Consider the following 15397-nt stretch of genomic DNA (forward strand, 5'->3'; position numbering starts at 1 on the left):
AAAAATTGGGAGAAAACCAAATGAAGAATGGATTATGGACTTATGTCCTAACCCTCCTATGAAACTTTATTTATATATTAATGAAATTACTATATTATAATAATACCCCTGAACTTAGGGTTTAGGGTTTTAGCCCTAGAACTTTAACCTAATTACATTAATGTCATCTTTATGAGATAACCTTTTATTTACCATGCTGCCATCATTGTATGGGCCTATGTACCTTCTCCATGATCTGTGGGTCTTGAGCCCGTCTTCTACATCTCTTAGATGTGTAAGCATTCTTTGGTTTTATAGGTTTGATCTCATCTTCTAACACACTTGGATATGTAGGCTTTCCTTGGTGGTGTGGGCTTGGGCCCATATTCCAATACTCCCCCTCAAGGTGGGGTGAGAAAACATCATAGCTTACTCAAAATGATGTAAATAATCTTTTCGTATAAAATAACAGTCCTTCGTATCTTCCAACACTCCCCCTCACACTGACGCTCTCGTTCATGAGGTCCAGCTGGCATAAGAAAAGTGAAAGTAAAATCACTTCAAGTCGTATGACATTGCTGCATAATTTAGTCAAATAACTCGTGCTGGATGTTCGACACACTCTTATCTTTTGTAGATAGTGTCACTCCTATTAATGTAGATAGTGGGTTTATACACTGTTCATAAGTGTAATAAAAAACTCCTCCATCACTGTGTATTTCCACAATACAATGATTCTTAAGTAGTAGGAGTAATAAATTTCAATTCACGGGATTAGTGGATCCATAGATACTGAGACCATCTTTTCTTCCATAATAATGTCTCATCCAAAGAGACATAATAGCAGTAGTTGCAATGGGTCTGAGCCCATATAACAAGAACCAAAATAATCCTTGTAAAAATTACCCATGAAAACAAAATACAATGCAAATATCAATATTTGTACTAAAATAATCCGTCAATACTTTAAAATAATAATCCAGCCATAAAAAAAGTACTGTGTCGTGTCGAGTCAAATAGTAAATCAATATATCTCAGTCTGTGAAAGAAATATGTATAAAGTTTGGGGCTTGGATATATATACAGAAGAAATATGTATAAAGTTTGGGGCTTGGATACATATACGGAGGCATAAACATAAGTGGCCCAAGTCAGGTTAACCAGGACCCGAGTTGAACGGACCGAGTTGGTCCGAGTTGACTCGGTCATGATCAGAACCAGTAAGTTCCCTCGGGTCGGCGGATTCGCTGGGTTGACGGGAACTCGGCCGGTCCGGGTTGCTCGGCGGACACGCGACCCGGATTTAATCAGTTTCCTAACTTTAGGAAACATATAATTCTTCAACAGTGCTTCTTCTTCCCCGATGCCGAACTCTCGGCGGAAACTGTCCAGAAAAAAACTCGGCAAGGATAATATATATACCTTGGGTCTGTAACAGGCGTGGGCCGGTCGCTAGATTAAATTTTCCTAACTTAGGAAAAATTTAATGGGAGTCGTCTTCTTCTTCTTCGGCAGCGACAACAAACAGAGCGCATAGCCGGCATTAACGAGCGATGGAGACGATCCAGAGAATTTTCAGTAATGGAGGAGACTTCGGAAAATAAGATCAATGCTGATGGAAATTGCAATCCGTAACCGGCAATATCTGTAATGTGTTAAATCCGTAAGTTTCGGAAGATAAATCAGCAAAGTCCAGAGCCGAGACGGGAGCCAGAAAGGACTTTCCGAAATCAGATAATTTCTATGGCTTGCTGTTTTCGGAAGATGCCAGCGGGAAGAGAAAACTTCTTGAAATAAACCAATCTGGCAATGATCCTTTGATCGAGCTGAATCAATCAGCAGAAATATGGCAACGAACAGCGTGGAACCATCATTAACGAGGAAATAAATCAGAAACCAGCTGTCTGTGCTGCGGGAAAGATGTTGCTCTGTTTGGAACTAGGTCCGAGTTGCTGATGACGGAGAAGGAGACCGTTCGAGGTTCTTCCACAGCCGGGTGTCATTGCATCCTCACTAATTGAATTTCGACGATGCGCACATGCGGGTGGCATCCCGCAGCAGAAACGGCGGCGTCAACATCACTCGCAACATCAAAATAGCCTTGCCTCTGTTCCAGGAAACTCAGCCTCCCTCGTCACCGCTCTCACACACAGACACTCGTGTCTCCCTCTGACTTCAGTTTGTTCTGCTCTCGAAAGATGGTGAAGAAACCTAGTATGGGACGTCAGAAGATCGATATAAAGAAGATAGAGAATCCGGACGCCCGCCAAGTCTGCTTCTCCAAACGTCGCTCCGGCCTCTTTAAGAAGGCTGCGGAACTCTGCCTTCTGTGCAACGCCCAGGTTGCCATCATCGTTTTCTCTCCAGCAGGAAAAATCTTCACGTTTGGCCACCCTTCCGTAGACTCCGTAATCGAGCGGTTCCTCCGTGGACATAACGCTGGGACGGAGATTCCCCAGTTGGGTCCCATGACGGAGGAGCTCAGCCGACATTGCTGTGATCTGATGGAGCAAGTGGAGACGGAGAAGAAGAAGAAGGAGGTGCTGCAAGAGAGAGGGAAACCAGCGGCCGCGAGTGGCGGCCAAGAGTCCTGGTGGGAGGTCGATGTCAGGGGACGTGGGTTGCATGAACTCGAGGAGTTCAAGATGTCTCTTGAGAAGCTCAGAGACAACGTCCTGAACCGTGCGGAGGAGCTTTCGAGGGCCAATTCGGCTTTGGTGGAGAATTACTTTAAACTAGTTTAAAGTAGATTTGCGACAAAAACAAAAAAAAAAAAAAAAAAAACTCATTGATTGTGGTAAGTGCTGGAGGATGAGTTGGTCTGTAGAGGTTTGAGCAGATTTTTTTTTTTTTAAGAAAATATTTTTCTGATATCATGAATTTAACTCATTTGATCCAATTGAATGATGGTGTTGTGATGAGTTGCATTGAACAAGCACGTCGTAAATAGGTATTGGTTTAACGATTTCTACGATTCGCCTAAATACCAGACATCTGATGGTAATGCCAATACAAAAACAGCAGCTCACCGATTACTGACAGAACTTACGCACTTCCGTTTGAGTGGCTTCGGAGTTTGAACGAAGAATCTCGGACAAGACCTGCAACACAACACAAGGGACTACGACCTTTGCAGTTCTAGAGTTTTAATACGGACGAGCGCGGAGACAACAATATCATCCGTAAGTTAAACTCTATTTAGTCTGAAGGTAGTCCCTAGTGGAAAAGAAGAGAAAGAAGGAACCACGAGTCGCAAAAGATAAATGAACAATTACAATTATTCGGTGTTTCAAATTCTACACTAAACAAAGAAACAGTTCTTGCTATCAACAAAAACCCACTTTTACAAATGGTTTGGTCATATAATTTACATATTCTGACAATACATACAAAAAATATTTGGGGTTAGAAAGGAAAGGAAAAAGAATATAAAAAAAGAACATATACATTTACCGGAACAGTGAGTTTTACATGATCAAAAAGCTTCTTCATCTCTGTGTGTCATTTGATCAAGCATCGCAAGTACGCGTTAAAATTGTGTATTCTTTGAATGAACGGCGTAATATAATCTGATAAAAAGTCCGGGAGAGATATCATGACAAGATGCAAGGATCGCATGTGGTTGAGAATTAGACACTTAAAAAGATTACCTAAGAAAAGCAGAGCCATGGACTTGTGCCATCAATGAGATCACCAATGAATCGCATCAAAGCACCCACCAAATCTCTCCTGTAATCAGCTATTTTCTCCTTCTTGTAAGTCATCACATCTCTCACCCAACTGATTGAGATGTAGGGGACTTCATTAACTCCTTCAGGGATTCCATTATATCAGCAAACGAAGGCCGCTTCCAGGGCTCACTGCAGTATAGATTATTTAATTGTTTGAGAACACAAGCCAAGAGTGTATCCCTACGCTGACCCAGCTAATTTCTGGCAAGCTTTGCCATGACCACATGAACCCACCCTTAAATAAGTTCAGAAAACTTTTTAACTTTTTTTCTTTCAAAACAAATCTTTCAACTGCAATCACTTTATTGGTCAGTGCACATACTGGTCCAGGCAGCCCATTGATACCTAAGGAAAACTCAACATGACTGTTATCAAACCTGAGTTCTCGGGCCTCAGCAAACCAAGAAGACGACCAATGTTCAAACTCCGTGGGATCTTATCTAAAACCCATCGAGCAGCTAAATATCTTAGCAGCCCAAATAAAAAAAGGGTAAAAGGAGATGAATCAGATAAAAAAACTTCAGATTAGTTAATTAACATACTTAACCCAACAAGAATCAATCATAGCTGCCACTTGAGGATTGACACTACTTGGAATTTCAAGCCGTCTATTCTTACCACCGACGGCAGCGATCACCTGCAAGAAGAAAACAAAAAATTAAACACCTAACTACCCAACCTTTTTAATTGTCACATTTCATCTTGCCCCATAGGTGAATCCTATCCTGACAGTCATTTGCACACGCAATCCATTTGAGAATCACATAATGAGTAATTGGATACTCAAAATGATTTAAGTGTAGACACACACAGAAGCCTTGGGGATGAAGAAATATCTTACTTAATCACAAACTAGTCTGTAAGTTAATCTCGGCAGAAGTTTGCAACAAAAATCTAATCTGTCCAAATTCTTGACTAAAGTTGCAAAAAAATCCTGGCTAAATTTTTTACCAAATTCTTTCCATTTAAGAATCCTGGCTAAAGCCGCAAATAAAAAAAAAAAAAAAATACAATATTCCAATTCAACTCTTAAAATTTCAAAATTTGTGTAACGCCAAAGATATTAAAATAATATTTCAATTGCAAATAAATTATTTACATTCCATCAAGTTGATCAATGAAATTCCAATTATTCTCAACAAAAGATCGTACTCGTACATTTTTTTTAAACAAAGCTCACCAGAGGCGCTAATGACATGAAGGGCAACTTAACCCTTGCCCCACCATCGTCATGCATTTGAACAGCACACATGTAATATCCAAATATTATTCTATACATGACACGGTTGTCAAAAGAAATGACCTTAAGCTCACATCCTTAATTACATGAAGCACCTCAAACAGTTGAATAAATAAAAGAAAAGGACAAGATAAGAAAGCATTATGCGATGAACCTATCTCTAACTAAAAGTCAGTGTCCTTTGATAGAGGTAAAGCTCTACAATCAGCAGGTTTCAAAAGTCAAAAACAAAAGCTAGCATCTTCAGTACAACCAAGTTCAGCGACCACTTTTCAATTTGGTCATTTTTTTTTTCAATATGCTTCTGATACTATCTTAATTTTTTTTATTTCACTTGTTTTGGCTCCACTTTGTATTTTTTTCTTTTGAATGTCGATTACATATGCACACGCACCGCATTACCCCTGGTGAGACTTGAACACCAGACGTCACAGTAAAAACCCCCCATGTGACCACTGAGCCAAAGGCCAAATCAATTTTTTAATTTCCCTATTTTTTTTACCCACTTTCAACTGGTTTTCCAGTAACTTTCCAAGAATGTAGTTTTTATTTTTATTTTTAAGCTGAGTCAGACCACAAAGGGGTTTGACCAACCTGGTCAAACCAGGTTTCTTCCTTATTTCAATAATTTTTATAAAAAAGTCAAAGATTAAAAACTGCCATCAAAAGTAGCACAAACCTGTATTGGATTTAAGTTACTCCAAGGTTGCTGCAATGTGACCAACTCCCACAAGATAACACCAAAACTATATACATCAGACTTCTCATTTGATGGCTCCTCACGGAGAACCTCAGGTGCCATCCACTCAGGCTAATAAAATGATAGATAAAATCATCAGAGAAGAACATGAAACTGAATGTAGAAACTAATAAATGTACTCAAGATTCTCATTTGTATCTAAGAAACTTACAGTTCCAGCTGTTGATTTTGAGGATATATATGTGCTCTGTTTTGAGCGGGACAGACCAAAATCACATACCTGTATATAACAGATTAAAAATTGTTGATAGGATGGAAATGGTCCTCTATGATTGTCATGAGAATATAGAAAAGAGAAATCAAGCCAATCAGCAGAAAGACAACAACATAAATTAAACAGACAGCTAATAAAATCACCACCCTCACCATCATCCTTATAATCATTGAGACCAGACATCCACTTCCATATGATTCTTCATCAATACCTTATAAGGAACAGATTTTTTTCCCCATGAGTTCTCCTTCTCAACAGTATATGAAGATAGAATTTCTTTCTGAAAGATGTTTACGTATTTCCCCTTTTGGTGAAGATATCATTTGTTTAAGGGCAAAACAACTAATGTTTCACATATCTCAGAAAATCAACAGAATTAAAAAATTTCAGATACCATTTGCTGACTATCTATGCTTCAATATTTTAAATGATGGATAGATAATCAGTCATTGCAAATCATCAGATGGTGCAAGCAAAAACAAATAAGGTGAAGTAGAAACACAAATCTATTGCATACAAGACTGGTTATCCCAACACTTTCTCCATCCTCTTGATGGTGGCCATTGTTTGGCATTATAATTTTGCTTATTCCAGTTCCATGAGGTATTAGTTGAACAAAAAAGTGACAAGGATAATACCCTAGTAAAACATGGCTAGTTTAGACTTTATTTTTATTTTTTTACTGAAATAAACAAAAAATACAAGCAGGTAAATACTCCAGAACTTGAAGAAACTTCAGAGCAAGTGTAGAAAAAGTTATGTTTTTTGGAATGAGAAAAAAGGAAAATATAATAGGAAATAGATAGGATACTCCACAAGTTGAAGAAATTTCAGAATACAAATTTTTTACTAATATTACAGGCTAGTTTACAATATTCCAAGCCACTACATATTCCTCTAGACTCTAAACCCACAAATCTCCTTGGAAACCTTCATTTAGCATACGGTATTTTCCAAAATATGACCTCCATCAGCACAAGAATACAGTAAAGCCATTATGACATTGATGAACCAACTTACAAAGAAATGCAACACCAACAACACTGTACCGGACACTTGGGACTGTTAAATTACCACAATTTTTTTCTGCTTATCACAAACTTGTGGCTCAACCATTCAAAAAGGGAAAGAAGAAAAGAAATTTGCTGCTTAAGACAAATTTATCTTTAACCCATTTCCACTACTAAGACTTCTCACCCAAGGTAAAGTCAACAACAAATTTATGGCAGAACAAAAAAATGATCATTGGATAGTTTTGTCTATTTCTCAAATAAATTGTTTCTCAAGCACAGAGCATCTTCACCTCATACGCCAACAAACTCAATTCAGTGCTCTTGTATTAATTCATCAGAAATTTATATGTTTAACTAAATTATTAGTGTAGCCATGAACAAGCTTTAATTTTTTTTCAAGATCATAGCTTACAATTAACCCTCTTTCCCAAAATAAGAAACCTAATAGAAACATAGATCAGAAGACAAATGGACCACAAACTCAAATTCAGTTTCTTTCAAGTGAGGAAATATCATACCTTTACTGTGTATTTTTTGTCTACCAGTAGATTTGGAGACTTCAAATCCCGATGTATGATAGGAGGATTGCGCTTATGAAGATAATTCATTCCCTCCGCCTGTACCAAGCAAAGAAGAGGGTGCTAAATGGAAAATTTGCAGGTATGTGCAATCTTAAATGGAAATGGAACAACTAACTTGATATTGATTTTTTAATTGCAACTGCTTGTTATGCCCGGGGTTGAGCGAGAGATAGAGAGAGAGAAGGTGCCAGACAGACAGAGAAAGAGAGAAACAAACATACAACATCATAAGCCATACTTAACCGACGCCTCTCATCCAAGACTTCTCTTGCACCAGGTTTACGTAAAAGCCTATAAAGACTTCCTCTGTGATTTCATAACCAATAATCTTAGTAAAGGTATCTCAAGATTTATTAAAAGAAAAGAACTTAAAGAAAATTTATTTAACAACCACACCTTGATAAGTATTCTGTAATAATGGACAAGTTTGGTGGTAGTGTAACTACACCCATAAATAGCACAATATTCGGATGCCTCAGCCGTTTCATTATTGCAACCTAATATTGAAAAAAATGGATGAAATTACAGCTGCAAATATATCCCACCAAACAAAAGATTTGGCCACCTTCATCCCATACAAAATGAAACACGCTTAGTTCAAATGCATTTCTTAAAAATGACGAAAGCTTAGCAGAACTGACATGTAAATACCTCTCTCAAAAATTCTTTATATCGCTCTGCATAAATGTCTTGATCCATGAGAATCTTAACAGCAACTTCCTGAAAATGTTATTGTATGAGGAAAAAATACCTTTTTTTAAGTATAGCAAATAAAGAAAACCAACAATATACAGAGAAACCTAGCTATGGTATCCGTAACAAAATACATAGTCCAAGACAGAATTTACAAGGAGTAAAAGACAGAAATCGAACATAAAATAAAAGATAAGACATAATCAAGAAAGGTATTCGTTGTCTCATTATTCTCAAAAAAAAGAAAAGGTATTTGTTCAGAAAATGAAACTCAACAAATCCAATGTGATTTCTAACCTTCACCTGAGTAGAGTCAAGAAACAAACAAATAAATCATTAAGCTTCATAAAAAACTTTTGCATGAATCCAGTCACCTCATCCTAAAGAACAAAAGAGTCACTTGCATCATGTACCCAGAAACAATAAATTCTCAAACATTAAGAGCAAAGTTTACAGAATGCTTACAGAACCATGCCAATCAGCACGATGAACTGTCCCAAAAGAACCTGTATATAATACAAATTTGGTATTATATCACATGCAGTCCAAATTTGCCATCAAAAAATTTAAAAGGCACGTAATTCCCATAATCAAACATACCCAAAGAATACCTCTAGAATGCACAGCATTATACATACCTGCTCCTATTCGTTCTTTCAAAACAAGATCATTCCATGGTATGTCCAGATCATCAATTTCAAAAGCCAATTCACTGTCTGTTTTAGCTGGTAGGACTTGGCCACTCTCCATGTGTCTTATATCCTTAGCTTTGCCAGCCCTTTGAGAAGACAATGCAAAAAGAGAAATATGTCTTCTCTCAGTTTGCTGGATAGGTCTAGCTCGGATGGAGTCCTTCATATTAGGAGGTTGAGATGATCCAATCTGAGAAGGATTCTGCCACCTTTGTATCTGGGGTTCTTCACTTGATCGAGCAGGATCTCTCACAGTATGAGGTCCAGGAGCCTCAGAATCTTCCTCAGGAGGTATTCGGCACTTAATCTCTGAATTCCAAGGATATGAAGCATCTAAACCATCTTCTTGTCCTAGAACAGATAAATTCAAAACATAAAAAAACAGACATCAAAAAGGTGAGGGTAGTATTCCAAAAGAAACTCATTGAAGATGCTAAATATATGGTTTATAGAGATTAATCAGAGAAGTAATGACCTGTTGAATCACATTTGAGATTTAGTGATTGAAACTCGGAGAAGTATTGCTTGGCCAAAGACCTGAAATCTTCATTGACCTTAACAGACTTGAATTTTGGTAGACACAGAGGTGAAGAAATTGAGATAGAAAACGGTCCATTGAACAGTGAATCAGGTTCACATAAAAATCCTGGGTTCCCAACCAAATCAATGAAATATTCCCTGCCACATAAAGGATGATTTTACTTCCGATAAATAAATAGAGAATAGATAAAGATGTTCATAAAGAAACAGAAAGGGTGGTAAAAAAGAAAAAGTAAAAATTGGATATTACTTGTTACCTGCATGCATGAGAGAGAAACTGAAAGAGAGAGAGGGAAGAGACATAAAGAATGTACTCGTGAATAGTGGATCAGTATCATAGATAAAGTACTTCACACAACCCCAAGGGAGGACAAACCTGTCCACAGCAAATCTCACAAGACAGGAGGAAGCATCATCTCTCTCTGACAATATTTGCAACCTTTAGCAATTCGGCACGGTAAATCTATTTTGTCAGCCAATACCTGCAAGAAAGGAGTTACCAATACATGATCTTCAAAGATGCCCATTTCTACCACATGTATAACAGAAAAACACCAAGTAAACTGTCAGCGAGAAACATGGCACTGGGTATCTTGAGCGTCACATGGTGCTGATCTGAAAATAGTTTGGACATGAACAAACAATTTAAATGAAAGAGGAAGCCATTGATGTGTTTAAAAGAAACAATTTTCTTACTTTGAAAAGCAGAGCACGGTGGCTACAGAGACCAACAGATAAGCTACCAATGGGAAGGACAAGAGATCCTAAACAATCCTTCAGAATTTCACAGCAGTTTTTCCAACGTGGGAGTAAACTAGCTTCACCAGAAGAAGCAACACCCCTTGAGATACAAATAAAATCTCAGTTAAATGGTTTAGGAGAGAGATTATGCCGCAGGTAAATAGTAAGATAACTCACCCCATCTGAATGAAGACAAGTTTTGCAAGCTGTTCCACCACCTGGGTGGTGATAATGCAGCTACATGAGATGCTAACTACCTGATTTTCGAGCTCCCTTAAATTAGGATCACCTTGCCTATCAACCAAAACCACTTCAACTGATGATTCTTGAAGATCAACCGCTTTAAGTGATTCAAGAGAAGGGACTCGACCATTTTCTTGTGGATTACTACATATTGTCCAGACATAAGGATCCATTCCGTGGATCAGGTAAAATTCATCTGGGACCTTGTCATAATAAGACAGGCAGCCATTTACCTGGTATCAAATGATATGACAATTAAATCAACATGCAATTAGCCCTATAAAGATTATCATCATCCACTATGATTTGAACAATTAATCTCTTGGGTATAAAAAGAGGTACCTTGGATGCTTAAGAGTAAACAATAATTCTTGTTTTTATGTAAATCTATAGACAATATACATATATCATGTACACATAAAAAGAAAAAAAAATTATCATATCTATTAACAAATCTAGCTTTTTCTTTTTCGTTTCTGAGAAAGTGATGAGTTCTATTTGAAGAATAAGAACTGAAATAGGGGGGAGATAAAAGACATCAAAACTCAGGAAACAGGAGAAGAGTGCTAAACATGCTGATGGCAGACACCCTTATTACCTAGATAGTCTACCCTTAAAATGAGGATTCAAATTATACAAAATAAAATAAGGAGAAATTTCATTTTCTGCTCCTCCCAGAGGCCTATAAATCCTAGCAAAATTTATTTCAAACGATTGAGAAGAATCGTAAATTAGTTAAAGAAGTTTCTACAATCAGACATGTTGAAAAGAATCTAGTAGAACATGGTTAATGAAACAGGTAACTGAGCAAGCTCATCCTGTAATAAACCCCTACCACTAGAGCAAAATTTAACAAAACATCAGGCAGTATTTAAAGAACCTCGGCTGCAGGTAGTTGCAGCATTGTAAAAGACAGTTATGCTACTCTTTGTCCAGGCCCTGTTGCTCAAGGACTCTTTGGAAACAAACTCTTTGTCCCCCCCTCCCCCCTCTTTCCAGAGGAGATTATACTAGAGCTACTGGTTGTAAGACAATCCACTGGAGTTAACAGAATTGAGATATTCATCATCCTAAGATATTTGATATCCTCACGCCCATACAGAAGCAAATTCAGAAATCAAACAAAAGTATCATGTGGCAGACCCTTGTCAAAGATCTTTTCTCCATCTCTTCACATTTTCTTAATGCAGCTCTCCTTCTCTTCACATTGTTTTAATGCAGCCAGCCCCCTTCTCTTCATTATAATTCTACTAAGCCTTTTCTTCAATGATGACTGGCCTAACATGCTTGGGACAAGGCTTTGACAATAACAATTCTATCCTAATTGAATTTTCAAACAGAAGTCAGGGTAAGAGGGAGTGTTGGTCGGCACTAGTTTTCAAAATAGAAAATGGAAGAAATCACGATGTTAGACACAATGGAGCCCTCATACCATACAGAAGCTTCTGAATGTGTGGAAGCACCATAGAGAAAGAAAATGTGGCGCTATATCATCAAACGGCCCAACATTTTACCCATCCGTAAAGTGGAAGCACCGTATCATATGTTTCACCGGGCACAATATGATGCAGACTTTGTTGATAAAGAAATAAGCGACCGTAACAGTTGTACACCCATATAGCCACTGTTTGAGAAAGAAAGTTTAAAGTACAGTTTTTCACAGCTTTTGATAGTCCGGATACATTAAAACATAAAACTGAAAATTTCAGAAAATCCAAACAGAAGTTCTAAATCAATAGGACTTCGCCAAACTAACTTTCTCGGCAAAAAATAGTCAACAACAGACTAAATTTCAATGCAACAAACATGTCGTCAGTTATGGTAAAGCTTCTCCGGGTAAACGGTATGATTGACAGCTTAAGGAAGTACAATGGACCGAGTGAAAGAAGAATTTCTAAATTCAGAATGAAGGTAACAAAAATTCAGTAGGACACGTACCCAGAAACGATGTGACATGGACTCCGCGGAGGCAACTGACGGGCCAACCCCTGAATCGTCCAGCACAGGATACAAAAGGTTGGGATCGTCGGCACAAGTAGCCTCTGAGGAAAGGCGCAAAGCCAGCGCCAGCTGCAACTGATAGCTTTCCTCCGTTTGCTGCGCCCAGCTCTTAGACGACGAAGATCCACCCGGGCCCGAGGCAACCCCCAAATTTAACTGTCCATCTCTGCCTCCACCTCTAAACCCCTCATCTTGCACCGGACCATAGCACTCCACCTCATTCGCCACTGCTGACAGCGTAGGAAGATAATAATCCCCCGAAAGAGAGCTGTCCCCGAAGCTGCTGCCGCTTGACTGCCTCTGCAAACCAACCGATGGGAAAAGTGACCCAATCCGGCCGCGGGGTTCAGGCCCTCCTTCGGAGAGCGCGATCGGCCAATCCAGCGCTCTGTCGGGGTTCACTTTACTCTTCACGGGCGATACCGACAAGAAGAACTTGGCCGTCTGCTGCGCCTGCGTCTCGTCCGGGAACTGGCGAAGAAGCGAGTAGCTCAATCGCCGCCCTGGCATTTCCATAGGGGAAACCGAGGGTTCTACAGAACCCTAGAAACCCTCCTAACACAATACTCCACCATTTCCACGTTTAATCAATCACATCCGACGACCGCCCAATCCCCCCGGTAGCTGCAAACCGAATCCCTTCACTGACGACGGGCGACGCCTCTCCAGACTGACGAGAGAGAATTTCCCTCTCCAAATTCCAACACCCCGCAGCGGCAAAATTCAGAAGAATCCGGGATTTGTCCTGTCTGAACGAAACGCACCACTTGCTATTTTCCTTCGTGGGAAAGTGGCAAATTGGAAGACCGAGCATCCACGCACAGCGTTTTGTACTTAATTATTATATTCTCTAAGCCGAAGAGCTGAAAGAATATGACTGAATACTCGCCGCTTCACACGCGACGCTGGAGCCACCTTACCTTGACTGCAGAGAGCGGATAAATCATTACTTGTTGTAAAGAAAGATTAAAAAGCCAGGCCCAGCGGCTGCAGTGAGCATGGTGACGCGATGGGGTGTCTTTTTGGTCTGGACGCTAGATTTATCAATATGAACAGAACGGCGAAAAGGAAACGGGGCCGGCCAATGAAGCAACAACAGAGAAAAGTTTCAGAAGAGACCTTTTGACCGTCTTCCAAAAGGGCAAAAGAAGTCCTCTATTAATCTGTGAATCCAAAAGAGATTTGTGCTACCAATGCTTTTCTTCGGAGAGTTTTTCTAGTTGAAGGTGTAAAGATTTAGTCTCTCCAGACTCGGTAAAAATTGGTGGTAAGGTGGGAGCATTACGATTAGGGTTCATCCGATTTTTACTATTTTGAGCAATTAAACTAGGAGCAAACAGGTCTAATGTAAAATAAATAGGTCAGATACGGATCATGAACTGGGTCGGCTCAAATTCGGATAGAATCAAAAGGTTGGATCAGACTTTGCCGCTCCAACATGACTATGACTGTAAGGCTATAAAGGCGGCATGATTTGATGTTTTGATTCTCCTTAGAGATTCGTTTCTCTTAAAACATGCTCCGTGCGAAGGGAGACATTAGGCAGATCGGAGAAATCAGCGCGAGGTTAGAGATGAATAGGGTGACCCTGATACTTGATAGAAACATAAATGAGAAGAGAGGGATCGTCGGACCTGTGAGTCTGAAACTGTCATACAGAAACGGAAGCTAACCCACTCCGTCCCGACAAATTTCTTCCATCATTCTTCACCCTTCACGTACTTTCTATTTCTCTCTTTTTTCTCTTTCTCTTCTATTCAAATGACTACTCATCCTTGCTTCGGAACAACGAAAATTAAGAAACAATCAAACATTTATAATATTCCCTGGCCTACCACCATATTGTCGCTTCTCTTTGACGATTGACAAGAATTCTCACGGCGTTAGCTTGATCTTCCTAGTCGTTGGCTAACTGTTGCATCATAAGAATGTAAAACTACTCTGAATCAGAACAAATAAAAAGAGAGAGAAGAAGGAAGATGAATCAAGGCATAGGAACTGCACAAGCAGGACATCAAGAACAAGAGAATTTGAGGAAGATATAGGGAAAAGTAGATTTCATTTTTTACTGATGTAGGTCGAAAGTAAGAAATCTCAGCCCATTTAGGTTTTTATTATAAATAAAGGTTATTTCATTTTATAGCCGACTTTTAATAAAGAAATGGGTCATTTATACTTTTCCATTTATTCCTAGAACAAATATTTTTTTATTATTTAAAATTTATTCGATTTGAATAAAGTTTAAATAAAGCTATCTTAATTTTTTCATAGTAATTATGTATTTAATATTTTATTTAACTGGAAAATTATTGGATGGTAATGTATGAGATTGATTATTAATTATTATTTATTTCCATAGAAAATGTATTAACATGTCCATTTAATTTTCTTTTTCTTTTTTAACTCAAGTTTAACTCATTTTGGCTGCTGAGCTTGACGCAGGACTCAGAGTTGGTAAGTAGCGAACCAAGCTGGGTCAAAATCGAGCCAAAACCAGACCTAGTCATCCACCACCCTTTACAACCTTTGGCAGGAGTACGAGCCAGAAGGCTTTTTGCATGAGCCCGTATCACGAGGGAACTCCCAATAAATGAGCCCTCGTGTGAAAAATTTGCATTGATATTTGCAGTCCAAAATTTGGAATGTCCAGTTGACCGATTAATCTGGAAACCTCGGGCCGCCTATCACATACTTGGAAACATCTTCTACACTTTTGCTTTTCGTATGAGGCGCCGACGTGGCATCCTCTAGGAGCAATGGCCAATCAATTCTCGACGCGATGCAGACGAAAATGCGAGCTGCCCCTTCATGAAAACGAAACACAGCTCGAAAACGAAAGCCACCGTAAGCAGTAGTCCAACTTATTCACCACCCGACGCGCCGTAGTGTATCTCAAGAAATCTCATCCGCCCGTCTAACTCTATTACGCGATAGAGTTGACGGTAGAGCTCGACGCGGCTGCCCGACAA

The 15397-nt window shown here is 39.0% G+C and overlaps 1 protein-coding gene and 1 pseudogene across 1 annotated transcript; one reads left to right on the forward strand and one right to left on the reverse strand.

Moving 5' to 3' along the window:
* Positions 1-2177: 2177 nt before the first annotated feature.
* LOC137958554 (agamous-like MADS-box protein AGL62) lies at positions 2178-2723 on the forward strand. The gene has a single exon (XM_068805615.1). It carries the CDS (start codon positions 2178-2180, stop codon positions 2721-2723), a length of 546 nt encoding a protein of 181 aa, XP_068661716.1.
* Positions 2724-3288: 565 nt separating this feature from the next.
* LOC137959730 (serine/threonine-protein kinase CTR1-like) lies at positions 3289-13423 on the reverse strand (annotated as a pseudogene).
* Between the last annotated feature and the right edge of the window lie 1974 nt (positions 13424-15397).

The sequence above is a fragment of the Aristolochia californica genome, unplaced genomic scaffold, assembly GCF_029961685.1.
Source record: "Aristolochia californica isolate CCGP_79_NKW_82.1479 unplaced genomic scaffold, dmAriCali1.0.hap1 SCAF_3, whole genome shotgun sequence".
Taxonomy (NCBI): Eukaryota; Viridiplantae; Streptophyta; class Magnoliopsida; order Piperales; family Aristolochiaceae; genus Aristolochia; species Aristolochia californica.

Coding starts and splice junctions, on each gene's coding strand:
- LOC137958554 (XM_068805615.1), top strand. CDS start 2,178: ATGGTGAAGAAACCTAGTATGGGACGTCAGAAGATCGATATAAAGAAG.